This window comes from Globicephala melas, chromosome 6 (genome assembly GCF_963455315.2).
Source record: "Globicephala melas chromosome 6, mGloMel1.2, whole genome shotgun sequence".
NCBI classification, from domain to species: domain Eukaryota; kingdom Metazoa; phylum Chordata; class Mammalia; order Artiodactyla; family Delphinidae; genus Globicephala; species Globicephala melas.
Window position 1 is genome coordinate 50,992,298 of NC_083319.1, and position 13,871 is coordinate 51,006,168.

Consider the following 13,871-nt stretch of genomic DNA (forward strand, 5'->3'; position numbering starts at 1 on the left):
TTTTTCCTATTACAAGTAAGGTTGAATATTTTTTCATTATTTAAGGGCTATTTTCATTTCTTTTTCTATCATTTATATGTTTATATATTTTGCTCTTTTTTTTTTTTTTTTTTTGCTCTACACGGGCCTCTCACTGTTGTGGCCTTTCCCGTTGCGGAGCACAGGCTCCGGACGCGCAGGCTCAGCGGCCATGGCTCACGGGCCCAGCCGCTCCGCGGCATGTGGGATCTTTCCGGACCGGGGCACGAACCCGTGTCCCCTGCATTGGTAGGCGGACTCTCAACCACTGTGCCACCAGGGAAGCCCACACAAAGGCCTTTTTAAAAAGGCCTGAATAATAAAACCAAATGTGCTGACTCTTGGAAAAGATCAGTACATGAACAAGTATCTTTGAAATAAGCTAGTAAAATAGCTTTCTTGTCTCATCAAGGAAAAAGTGTAAAGACACAAATAGCAATGTTAAAGAAATGGAAAGGTGACATACCTACAGAATCAGAGGAGATTTTAAAATTATGAGTGAAACATATATATATATATATATATATATTCTATGTGCATTTTCTAGGAAACTGTACATTGCAAAAACTGATTCAAGAAAAGGAGATAACACTATATTAATCCCTAGGAAACTTTGAAAAAGTAATTAAAATTGCCCCATTTAAAAAGATTGTGCCAAGGATGGTCTGCTTCTGCCTAGAATGTAGAAAGCTGGAAAGAGCTTTGTTCTCACTCTCCCAACAAGGAAATGTCTGATAACCTACAAAAACCATAATTTTTCTTGAATCCATCAGAGAGCTGAAGTTAAAGGGAAAACAGCCTGAAGACCAAGGAAAGACAGGAGTCTCCAAGGGAAGCTGGGACGTGAGCCCTGGCTCACTTGTGGTAGGTCACACAAGCTGGTAGCAAGAATCCAGTTAACATTTTTAGTGAATTGTTAAATGTTAAATGTGGGCTAACTTGAGAGAACAGAACCACTGGGAGCTGCGGGCACAAGGGGAGTTTGCACCTACTTTTCTAGGTTCTTTTCCGTGGACCTTCACCAAGCTGCTACATGAATGTCAAAACCCCACCTGACGTTGTTAAGCTACAGCTTGGGGAGAGAAGGGCAGCAGAACCTCTTCCCCCAGGACAGAGCTGAAACCCATGTAGCTGGGGTCAACGAAAAGGAAAAACACCCTCTACCTCAAGAGGAGGGTCAGGGAACCATCCTGAGGCCAGATCTTTAGAGGAGACTAATGTTGGAGAAATCGTGGGACCACTGAGAAAGCCCTCACCCCCAAGACCCAGGACCACAGAGCCTGCCTAAGACTGAGGTGGACAGGATAACAGAGAAAGCCCCTGACCCCACCACCCAGCTAGCAAGCACCAGTCTCAAGCAACAGCAGTATACTGCTGAGCGAGTAGGTGAGTGTGAAGACCCCTTGTGGGCCCACAGTGAAGCTCTACAGTCGAGAGCAGAGGAGAAACACTGAAAAAAACCCCTCCAGCAACCCAACCCTCACCCCAAGCACCAGTTAACACATGAAGAATTGGAAACCAGTAGTGCACCGAAGGTAACCATAGTGACAGTGAAACCCAAACTCAGTTCAAATCTTGACTAGATTCACTCGACCCGGTCCACGGATAGGTGAGCACAGAAGGAGGTGTTCCCATTTCCAGGCATGGCATAAATACTACTTACCTTAGACTCTACTATCATATGCATACCATCTGGCATTCAATTAAAAAAAACCCCAAACTGTAAGATATAAAAAAGTGAGAACAAAAATGTCTTGGATCCTGTGGTTTTATGAGTGAGTTCTACCAAATCTTTGAGGAACATCTAATTATGCTATCATTTAAGTCATCCAAGAGTATTAAAAACCAGGGAGGTAGGAAATAGAAGATCAATATTAAAGAAAATTTCATGAGGTGGGATACAGAACCCACTTCATATTTCCAAGTCACTGGCCATCACACCAACTGGTGTAAGCTAGGCAGTCAAAGCTGCCCTGGCCTGAGGCTTCTGCTCTGATCCAAAGTGGCCACCGAAGTATGGCCTCCTTTCAGTTTTCTAAGGATCCATAAAGAAATTAAATCTCTTCTGGCTTGTTTCTGGATTAAATTGGAAGCTGAGCTCTCTCTAGAGCAGAATTTGTCTTGTTTGGTCCACAGACATGACCCAATTTCCTCACCAAAACTTTACTTACAGAAACAGGGGGCAGCTCGTAAGCCATATTTGCCTATTTGATTTTTTAAACATTGTTTGAAGTTTTGATTTATCTTGAGTACTGAGTTTTTGGTGCCCCCAGAAGTCTGTACTCTAGTTGAGTGCCTCATGGGCCTCCCCCTGCAGGGGCAGCATGAGTCCTGCGTGCTGGTCTCATAGCCCCTTACCTCACTACACCACACTTGCTCTCTGAAGCTGTTTGTCCTCTGCTGACCTAAAAATGCCTTCATTTAAACCTTCCTGAGTGAGTGAGGGGAGAAAAGAGAGGTGGGGGAAAGGGTCAGAAGCAAAAAAAACAAGGAGCTGGAGGAGGAAGTGGCCAGTGCCCAGTGAACCCACACGTGTGAAAGGCTAATCCAGAAATCACTCAGTAATCACCACCATGAAATCAGACCAGGTGACATCGCTCACTGCGCAGATACTCACCTTCCCCACCTCCCACAGAGCCTCACTTCCTAAACCCAAGTGACCTTCTGAAATCTGGCCACTCTGTCCCAGCTCTTGGCCCCATGTCCCTCCTACGCAACACCCTTTACACACCATTAGCTTCTTTCCAAAGTCCCCATCTACTTCTCATGAAGGGCAACGTGCTTTTCCGGCTTTCAGGAGAAGGGTGCTGGCCCGTGTGCTCAGTCAACAAAGACGGGCGTGCAGAGGGCTGTTAGAAGTTCCAAGACACATCTTACACTGGAGAGTTTGAAAAAAGGGTGAGGTTTTGGAGGCTCGGAGGTAGAAGGCAGAACAGTGCTTGGAACTCAGCTGCACTCAATGTTCAGAACGGCACTGTGGGTCAGTCATGCTCAAAGGAACAGAGTGTTGAAAGAGTGATTACGTTTTAAGATAGTTGGGCTGTCCACCAAATAACATGTTACTGCCTACTGCCAAGTCAGGCGCTACTGTTGATTGGTGAATTTTAATGAATGATAATAATAAATAAACTGGTTTAGAAGGAAGACATCATTTCTTAGGTGAATCTCTTGTGGAGGGGATGGGAATTGGGATGGGGGATCTTGGCTTCCACTGGGTCCCAGAACGTTTCTTTATAGAAGGTGGGCCTCTGTCCACACTCCTCCCAGAGTATCCATTTTCTCATCAATCCCATGCTGACCATCTTAACTTAGATGAGTCATCCATCTCTCCCTCTTGCAGTTTCTCTGCCTGAAATGGAGTCAGTGTCATTGGCCTCTTCCCCTCACACTGAGTGCTGGCTAAGTGGCAAGGTGGGCGAGCACAGGAAAGGAGGCCTAGGAGTGAAGGCAGAGCCGGAAGACAGGGCCCAGCCTAAGGAAGGCCAGCCAGAGGCCCAAAGGTCTCCTGAAACTGACTCTTTAAGGTGATATTTTTGGTGTTTGGCTGTTTATTGGACTCTTTTCATTTTTTCCCCAGTTCTGAGGATCTGGCCTGTTTTTTTTTTCCCTCTCTATCATTATAACTGCTCTTCTGCTGGGGTTTCTGCCCCTTCAAGGCTGAGGAAGACCAGAAGGCTTCCTCTCAATGTTCGTGCTACTGTAGTATCACACAAGCAAGCACACACCTTCTTTCATTTTTCACTTTTCAGAACTATTTCCACTGCTAGGGATTGTGGGGAAAGAGGGCATATACCACAGCACAAAGAAACAGGGAAACCACAAGTAATTAGGATTATTTAAAACTACAGATCACTTGTTTTAGTTATCCTTGGTCATTTTTGAGGTATCAGAGGGGAATAATGCTCATAGAGCGGTGATGCATGTGGTTCAGAACTGAAGGAGAATCACAGTAAAAAAAAAAATTTAATAATTTATATATTTAATTATAATAATAAACACAATCATGCAAAAATAACTTCCACATAAATCCCTCACTAGTGTGCCTCAAGAACCATGAAGGAGACACACACGTTCTCAGAAATACTTCATAGTTCTTTCTTTCTTTTTTTAAAAAGTTAATTAGTTAATTTATTTATTTTTGGCTGCGTTGGGTCTTTGTTGCTGCGTGCGGGCTTTATCTAGTTGCGGCGAGTGGGGGCTACTCTTCGTTGCGGTGCACGGGCTTCTCATTGCGGTGGCTTCTCTTGTTGCAGAGCTCGGGCTCTAGGTGCACAGGTTTCAGTAGTTGTGACACGCGGGCTCAGTACTTGTGGCTCACAGGCTTAGCTGCTCTGTGGCATGTGGGATCTTCCCAGACCAGAGATCGAACCCATGTCCCCTGCACTGGCAGGCAGATTCATAACCACTGCACCACCAGGGAAGTCCTAATACTTCATATTTCTATACTGATTTTTGCCTCACCCCCCCTTTCTCATCTACTTTCTTCATATACTACAGATTCTCCTATACTTCCTCTTTGGGGCCCCATCTCATCCCAGATAAACTCCTTAAATACTCTGAGCCCAGGGACTCACTCTTTATTTTATATAAATTTTATATAAAATAACTAAGATCTTCCACCCTTCTGCCACTTCCTGGATCTTGCTCTTTCCTATTCAATTTCTCACCAAAACAAAGAAGCGAAAAACCAACCACCACAACAAAATACACTGCTCTGGAATGACACACACCACCTTAAAGGGTGTTGGAGAGGAAGAACCTATTTGACAAGCTATAAGGCACTAGCTACCCTTTATTGGAACTGGAGGAGAGAAAACATAGAGACACTTCCTTACTCAGATATTCATGTGATCCCAGGAACTATAGGCCTGACGTGTCATAAGGCCCAGCCTGACTAATCCTCAAGTTTTGGTTTAAAACAAAGAAGCCCAACCCTATGCGCTTTTATGGGCAGTTCTCAATGAGAATGTTAGCCCTCCTTACTCTAATACTTCATTGTAGCTCGGGGGCTGTACCATTTACCTGTTCTTGGGACCCAAGTCCTAGTGCAGACCTTTCCGTTGGAAATCCTGGGTCTTTCCCAGCTTTTTGGATTTACAGCAGTGATGATAGTAATAATAATGGTGAGGATGATTATAGCTGACTTTGATAGGGCACTTTCTATGTGCTTGGTACTGGGTAAACACATAAAACCGATTGTCTCCTCTGGTTTCCAAGTCCTAAAGAACTGTTTTAGTTACCCATTGTTGCCTAACAAATTGCCCCAAAACTTAGCAGCTTAAAGCAACACACACTTGTCATCTCACAGTTTCTGTGGGTCTAGAATTTGGCCATGACTTAGCTGGGTCCTCGGTTTCAAGTTCTCTCAATCAAGGTGTTGCTTAGGGTCTGGTCCTTTCAAGGCTCATCTGGGCAAGGCTTTCATGTCATTGGCAGGATGCAGCTCCTCACTGGCTGGGGGACTAAGAGCCTCAGTTCTTTACTGACTGTCGGCCAGAAGCTGCCTTGTCATGTGGGCTTCTCCAATATGGTGGCTTCCTTCTCCAAGAGAGCAAGCCATGAGGGCAATAGAGAGAGTCTGCTAGCAAGACAGAGGTCACAACCTTTTGTAACCTAATCACAGAAGTACCATCCCATCGGGCTTCCCGGGTGGCGCAGTGGTTGAGAATCTGCCTGCTAATGTAGGGGACACGGGTTCGAGCCCTGGTCTGGGAAGATCCCACATGCCGCGGAGCAACTAGGCCCGTGAACCACAACTACTGAGCCTGCGCGTCTGGAGCCTGTGCTCCGCAACAAGAGAGGCCGCGATAGTGAGAGGCCCGCGCACCGCGATGAAGAGTGGCCCCCACTTGCCGCAACTAGAGAAAGCCCTCGCACAGAAATTAAGACCCAACACAGCAAAAATAAAAATAAAAATAAATAAATAAATAAAATTTTTAGCACGTACCATCCCATAACCTTTGCCATATTCTATTGGTTAGAGTCAGGTCATTATGTCCAGCCCACACTCAAGAGGACATGGATAGCAGGCGGGAGGGATCTCCAGGGGTCATTTTAGAAATCTGTCAACCTCAAGACCAATTGAATCTAAGAACTCCTCTGTAAGTTTAACTGAAAGTGCTCAAAGAATTGCACATTGAGGGATGTACAACATTCTTTATGCTAATAATAAATATATTGGACAAAGGATTAATCTCCAAAATATACAAACAGCTCAATATCAAAAAGACAACCAGTCCAGTTAAAAAATGGGCAGAAGACCTAAATAGACATTTCACCAAGGAAGATATACAGATGGCCAAGAGGCCCATGAAAAGATACTCAACATCACTAATTATTAGAGAAATGCAAATCAAAACTACAATGAGGTAACACCTCACACCAGTCAGAATGGCCATTATCAAAAAAACTAGAAACAGTAAATTCTGAAAAGGGTGTGGTGAAAAGGGAAACCTGCTGCATTGCTGCTGGGAACGTAAATTGATACCACTATGGAAAACAATATGGAGGTTCCTTAGAAAACTACAAATAGAACTACCATACGACCCAGCAATCCCACTGCTGGGCATATACCCTGAGAAAACCATAATTCAAAAAGAGTCATGTACCAAAATGTTCATTGCAGCTCTATTTACAATAGCCAGGACACAGAATCAACCTAAATGTCCATTGACAGATGAATGGATAAAGAAGATGTGGCACATATACACAATGGAATATTACTCAGCCATAAAAAGAAACGAAATTGAGTTATTTGTAGTGAGGTGGATGGACCTAGAGTCTGTCCTACAGAGTGAAGTAAGTCAGAAAGAGAAAAACAAATACCATATGCTAACACATATATATGGAATCTTAAAAAAAAATGGTACGGATGAATCTAGTGGCAGGGCAGGAATAAAGATGTAGACATAGAGGATGGACTTGAGGACACAGAGTGCGAGGGAGAAGCTGGGGCGAAGTCAGAGTAGCATCGACATATACACACTACCGAATGTAAAACAGCTAGCTAGTGGGAAGCAGACGCATAGCACAGGAAGATCAGCTCGGTGCTTTGCTATGACCTAGAGGGGTGGGAGAGGGAGGGTGGGAGGGAGGCTCAAGAGGGAAGGCATATGCGGACATATGTATGCATATGGCTGGTTCACTTTGTTGTACAACAGAAACTAACACAGTATTATGAAGAAATTATACTCCAATAAAGATTTGTTAAAAAAATTAAAAAATAAACATATATATGAATTGACATATTAGATACTGGAAGTAAACATACATTTGATTAAAATTTTGAATATGGCAAAAAAAAGAAACAGTTGGAGAAAAAAGGAGAAGGGGTTGCTTTAAGGCTACAAGGATAATATCAAGATTAGAAGATGAAAGTAGGTGAGGATAAGGATTGAAGCTAACAAAGATAAAGGTTACGAGGTGAAATGAGGAAGGACTGTATATTATTATTATTATTTATTTTTTTTTTTTTGGCGGTACGCGGGCCTCTCACTGTTGTGGCCTCTCCCGTTGCGGAGCACAGCCTCCGGACGCGCAGGCCCAGCGGCCATGGCTCACGGGCCCAGCCGCTCCGCGGCATGTGGGATCTTCCCGGACCGGGGCACAAACCCGTGTCCCCCGCATCGGCAGGCGGACTCAACCACTGCGCCACCAGGGAAGCCCTGTATATTCTTTTTTATCCGGTGACTTTCTCTCTTTCTCCTAGCCCATATCATGAAAGTAGAGCTGAGGAGGTGGTGGGTATGAGGCAAAAGGGTATACATGGAACTTCTACTAGGGCACTGCACAAAGAACTGCTTTTTCCATTGGGATAGTAAATGGAAAAGAATAGTAATGCAGTAATGGAGTATCAAAGAGGAACTGAAGATAACCTTTCTGGACAAAAGTGATCCAGAGTCCCTCTGGGAGGAGACTTTTGGCAGGGACATGTCAAAGCATCAAATAAAAAAGGAAGGAATCAGAGCATGAACCTGCTCTGGAGTAGGGTGTCTAAACCAAAGACAGACAAGATGGAAGAAACCAATTCCAAACAGAATACAGAAGGCTGGTTCTGGAAAGATTTTTGTTTCTGTTTTTTTTTTTTTTTGCTCTACGCGGGCCTCTCACTGTTGTGGCCTCTCCGTTGCGGAGCACAGGCTCCGGATGCACAGGCTCAGCGGCCATGGCTCACGGGCCCAGCCGCTCTGCCGCATGTGGGATCTTCCTGGACCGGGGCATGAACCCGTGTCCCCTGCATCGGCAGGCGGACTCTCAACCACTGCGCCACCAGGGGAGCCCTAGAAAGATTTTTTTAAGGCAGTGCTACATAGAGCAATGGTACAGAGGAGAAGACAGGGAACAATTTTTAGCAGCATCTACCAAAACAAATTTCATTTAATATGTATTTTGTGAGGGGAAAAAATTGTAGGACTTTTCAGAGCCTTCAATATTTTAGTGCGCTCTGTGAAAGCCTAAGATATGTTGGGGGGAGGGTAAGGATTGAACAGGCAGCACTTCTCATACGTATTTGTTTTTCATGGAGGTGGAAACATGCTACACATGTTTAGGGAATGCTCTTTTATCAAATACCTGTGGCTTTTTTGAGAGCAGGAACGGTGAGATCTGGTTTAAATACTTCTACTGAGCCAAGTGTGATAGCCAGTGGTTGAGCAATAGGCAAAAAAATGTATCTAACACCTATGTATGAACAAGAAATGACCCTAGGATTATTTCAGCATTGGGGCTGGGGAAATGGGAAAAGATACAATGGGACAATGGGAAAGATGGGAAAGATACAAAATCAGACTCAGAGCAGAAGCCACCAGATTATTACCATTTACAACCATCCTCAGAAATCCCCTCACATTCCTGAAGATCTGTCAGTTACAATCCTTCTCCATAGCACTTTCTTCCCCCTCCTGCTGACACTCCCCTTTGAATCAGGGAGTTCACCCCTCAGCTTTTTTCATGGAATCCTTCCAACATTATAAAGTGAAGGCAATAAAGGGAGAATCACTGAGAGAAGCAAGACAAATATGGTAAGAGCCTTAACAATTATCTTTTTAGGACAGAAAAAGGAAGACGCAATTAGGAAAGGACTCCCTGCCAAACCACAAAGAACAGGGTTCAGCAAGGAATGCTAATTTCTCTAGCATTAGTTTGGAATCACCCGCATGGGAATCAAGAGACTCTTTTAATCAAAGGATGGGAGACCTTCCCTCAAATAACTGGGGTCAGCCTAGGGTCCCATTCAGCTCAGAAGAGCAAGAGAGCTATGCCACGCCTTCCTGCAGTACACAATGCTGCGTTTTTAGGTTAATCAAGGATATTACAGTTACTTTCAATAGTTAATGAATAGCTTCTAAGTGCCTGCTTCATTTAATTGTCCAAAGGCCAGTTGGTCCCAGAGCATATAAAGCTGACAGCTGGCTAATGAGAGCATTCTCTCTGAGCAGGGGAAGCAGGGGAGTGGCAGGGTCAGGGAGCTGGGTTCCAAAGAAGCAGGGATGCAGAACAGAACCTGTCTAGCTCTCTGTGCCTTTGCCCTTCTGACGGGCTTCCTGATGATCTGCCTGGGGGCCTTCTTCATTTCCTCGGGCTCCCTGTTCAACTGCCAGGGGAACCTGATCCTGGCCTATTTGCTTCTGCCTCTGGGGTTTGTGATCCTTCTGAGTGGAATTTTCTGGAGCACCTACCACCAGGCCAGTGAAAGCAAAGGGGTGTTCAGCCGTGTGCTCAGACACTACGGTGCTCAGGGGGCCCTGCCCCTGGCCACAGTGGACAGGTACGTGCTGAGAAGCCAGAGGACTGGGGAGCACTGAGGTGGGGCTGAGTTCCGGAAAAGGTCAATGACTTCTAATCCACTGGCGAGCAACTTACACGTCCCATGGGGCTGTGTGTCTACAACTGAAGCTTTATTGTCAGGGAATGACTCTGGGATTAGACATTAGGAAGAATGGTGCTGCCTCTGGGGAAAACTATGAAGTAGAGGGAATTTATGCCAGAGAATAACCACCCTTCTCCCATCACCACTGAAAAACACACCAAAGCCAATTTAAGAGGCCAAACTCATTTTCTTTTGTTGTATCATGGGAGCTGTCCTTACAGGCAGGTGATGGTTAGTTATTCCTCATAACCTGGCTACCAGGTTGTAAGGAAAGCAAGTCCCAGACCAAATTCTGTCACGCAACAAATGAGCAAGCAAGCATGAAATCAGCTATACAATCTCTTCGTGAACTCAGTGAAGTCCCAGCTTTCTGTACTCTTAGGTGTTCTGATCACATATTACATGAAAGATTTCCCTGAGACAAGGCACTCATATTCCAGAGGTAATCATTGGTTAACCTTACTACCTCATACCCATTAGGATGGCTATTATCAAAAAAGCAGAAAACAACAAGGTTAGCAAGGATGTGGAAAAACTGGGAAACCTGTGCACTGCTGGTGGGAATGCAAAATAGTGCAGCTGCTCTGTGGTACGGAGGATCCTCAAAACATTAAATATAAAATTACCACTTGATCTAACAATTCCACTTCTGGGTATATAGACAAAATAATTGAAAGCAGGGACTTGAACAGATATTTGTACCCCAGTGTTCACAGCAGCATTCTTCACAACAGCCAAACTGTGGAAACAACCCATATATCCATCAATAGATGAATGGATAAACAAAATATGGTATGTACAAAAGATGGAATATTATTCATCCTTAAAAAGAAAGGAAATACTGATGCAGCTATAACATGAATGAACCTTGAAGACAATACGCTCAGTGAAATAGGCCAGAAATAAGCCCAAAAGACAAATATTATATGATTCCACTTATATGAGGTACCTAGAGCAGTCAGATTCATAGACAGAATGTACAGCAGTGGTTACCAGGTGCCAGGGGAGGAGGGAATGGAGAGTTACTGTTTAATGAGTACAGAGTTTCAGCCTGGAATGATGAAAAAGTTCTGAAGATGGATAATGGTGATGGCTGCAAAACGATGTGAATGTATTTAATACCATTGAACTGTACACTTAAAATTGCTAAAGTGGTAAATTTTATGTTATATGTACTTTACCACAATAAAAAAATTTCAGTTAACCTTATGGTAAGTATCGGACAACCAAAAATCTCCTAATTTCTGGCTGAACACGGAATCATTTAGGGATAAAACCTCAGGCATCATCCTTAAGGTACAGTCTGCAAGACTCCATAAATTCTTTTATTCTCTTCATCTAAGATATTGGGTCGGCCAAAAAGTTTGTTCGGGGTTTTTCTGTAACATCTTATGGAAAACCCCGAACGAACTTTTTAGCCAAACAATATTTTAGCTACTCCATGTACCTTGAATATAAGTGATTTTTATCCATGACAGTTGATTTTTGACATGATTATGCTAATTAATAAGATACTAATTACAATGACCAAAATCCATTTCCAATGTTTATTATACTAACTGCAAGGTCTCTGGGTTTGATAAAAAATTAAAGATAACTGAAGTGATTGTAGAAGATGCTTCTAGAGTGATGGTTTTCTTTCTTTCTTTCTTTTATTTTGGTATAAATGTTAGATGATTGCCTCCAGAGTGTGAATTCCTGATAAGAATAACTGATTGCCTTTAGGATGTAGCTTAATTTACTAACACATGCATAATATTGCACTGTCTGTGCTGAAATACTTTAAACTATGGTATCACGACACCTCCCTTTTACTGCCCTTTCTGCTGCATCTAATAGATGCCCAGCCCACTCAGAATGGCTAGTAAGTCAGTAAATGGTTAAGTTACATTTCTCAGAAGGATTTGCATTCAAAATGGGTACCCAAAGGGGTCTGCAATGGTGGAATTCAGGACACTGGGAAAGCGAAGCAGTGTGGGGAGACTGGGGGAAGGGAGAAGTGGATGGGACATGGGGGCAGGCAGCAGTCATCCTGGAGCCTCTCAAATCACTCCAGGGAACAGCTCAACTTTCTGTCTTCAATGCCTTTACACATGTGCCCCAGGGCATAGCCTTGGCTATTCTGAGTGAAGCTCAAAGCTTCAGCTCTTTGTTTTTGGGCCTGGTAACATTGGAATGGAGCTGCGGCTACAAATGGCAGTCCCTGTTCTGTTGTGGTTACGTACCACAAACACTCCCTGTAGGCACTGGAAGGACTCACTCTATAAATACACAACTAAATCAAGCTCACCCTCCCGCTTCTTCACCTCCACGCCACCCCCAATCCCATTCACGATGGAGAAGCCAGAGGATTTAGCAGTTAGCAACACTGGGCAAGATTACCGATGAGTACATCAGCTCTGGCATGAACGGCTCCTTTAGCCATTGGCCTGTTGGCATGGAAAGGACCACGACTGAAATCTACATAAAGTTGTCAGTTGAAATAGTTTGAGAAATGAGTATGGCGGCGGGAGGAAGGGCGGCCTAGCTGATTGAAAGAGTGATAGGAAAGAGAGAAGCATCTGATATAGTTCCGGAATCTTCATGGAGCTGGTTTTCATTCATTATTTTGTTGGTTGTGAGGATCTGAGACAGTGAGTGCAATCGAGTAGAAGAGGATGTGTGTGAATGGGGACAAAAATGTGAATGAACTAAATAACTGGATAGAGAGATGCTCCAGCCAAGGCCCCCATGTCCCCTACCCCTGCTAAGGATCTCACACTGAAAGTCCCTGGTTCCAATGAGTAAGAGAGAGGGAATAGTCTGGAAAAAGATGAGTATAGAGGCACACATCCAACGGCTGACAAAGAGGGTTTTGCTGGAAGAGCAGCACATTTTTAAAAAACTGGTGATGCCAGGGAAGAACATCTGTTTCCGAATCAATGTTTCTTAACAGTTTAACTTCACACGATGTGATTTGAGAGAGGCAGACATATGCCTCTTTGGCATGAACCGCTTAAATAACACATGTATGTTTGTGGCATTTTGTCCCCCAGGCCAGATTTTTACCCTCCTGCTTATGAAGAGAGTCTTGATGCTGAAAAGCAAGGCTGTCCTGCAGAGCAAGAGACCTCGGATGTTCCTCCACCTCCGTATACAGAGATGGGCCTCGAATTTGAGGATGAAGGTGATGCCCACCCGGAGGCCCCACCATCCTATGACGAGTCTGTAGCAGACAGGGTGGAGGCAGCAACGCCACTGCAGGATGCTGAGAGGCAAAACCAAGAGTGCTGAAGCAGGGGAAGCTCTCCAGCCCTCATGACGCACCCTCATGGGATGCAGCTGCTAGTAATAAACCCAGGCAGGGACTGTGGGAGGAAAAGCCACATCAGTGATCCCACATGGGAGTCTGCAGAGGGGATGCTGCGTGTGACAGCAATGCAATTCCGCACACGTGCTTGGCCTGCAAGGGCAGAGCGGAGCCCTGGAAGGGTGTGGTCGGCACCAGGCAAACGTTTCAAAGGATCTCAACCCAGGTGAACTTTTGGACTGCAAAAGTGTTGTGAGAGCTCTGCTCCACGGAGAGCTTTTCTGCTCTCTCAACTCCTCTCCCATTACCTAGACCCCCAAAAGGGAGGAATAGATGCTGCTTGGACACCACGTACCTTCCTGTACTGAATTACCAATAATCACAAAGGGAAAGCATGCTGGCAATGAAGGGGCATTATCATTTAAATTGTGGGTTCTGCTGGCTGGCTTTGAAGTTATCCTCATTTACCGTATTACCAGAGTGACACAGTAATTCACACTGTAAGAGATTTGCCTCTGGAACCCATGAATGTTATTTTGAATGACTTTACTTTAAATACGTGTATTTTATTTCTATGTGAAAGGAAAGTGACTTCACTATTTGCTTTCAAAATGGCTCAAGTACAAAATCTTAAATGAGTATTTTAAGAATGGATGGTTGTACAAGCATATATGATAAGATTTCTTAGAGACTCAA

General features: G+C 44.2%; 1 protein-coding gene across 1 annotated transcript; it reads left to right on the forward strand.

Annotated features, from left to right (window-relative positions):
• Positions 1-9,506: 9,506 nt before the first annotated feature.
• TMEM252 (transmembrane protein 252) lies at positions 9,507-13,159 on the forward strand. Its single transcript, XM_030877193.1, has 2 exons — positions 9,507-9,784; positions 12,922-13,159. The coding sequence occupies exons 1-2, from the start codon at positions 9,507-9,509 to the stop codon at positions 13,157-13,159; spliced, it is 516 nt and encodes a 171-aa protein (XP_030733053.1).
• Positions 13,160-13,871: the final 712 nt, after the last annotated feature.

Bases quoted from the DNA above. Each gene is read 5' to 3' on its own strand.
- TMEM252 (XM_030877193.1), top strand. From the start codon at position 9,507: ATGCAGAACAGAACCTGTCTAGCTCTCTGTGCCTTTGCCCTTCTGACG. The intron at 9,785-12,921 runs GTACGTGCTGAG...TTTGTCCCCCAG, and splicing joins CCCCTGGCCACAGTGGACAG to GCCAGATTTTTACCCTCCTG.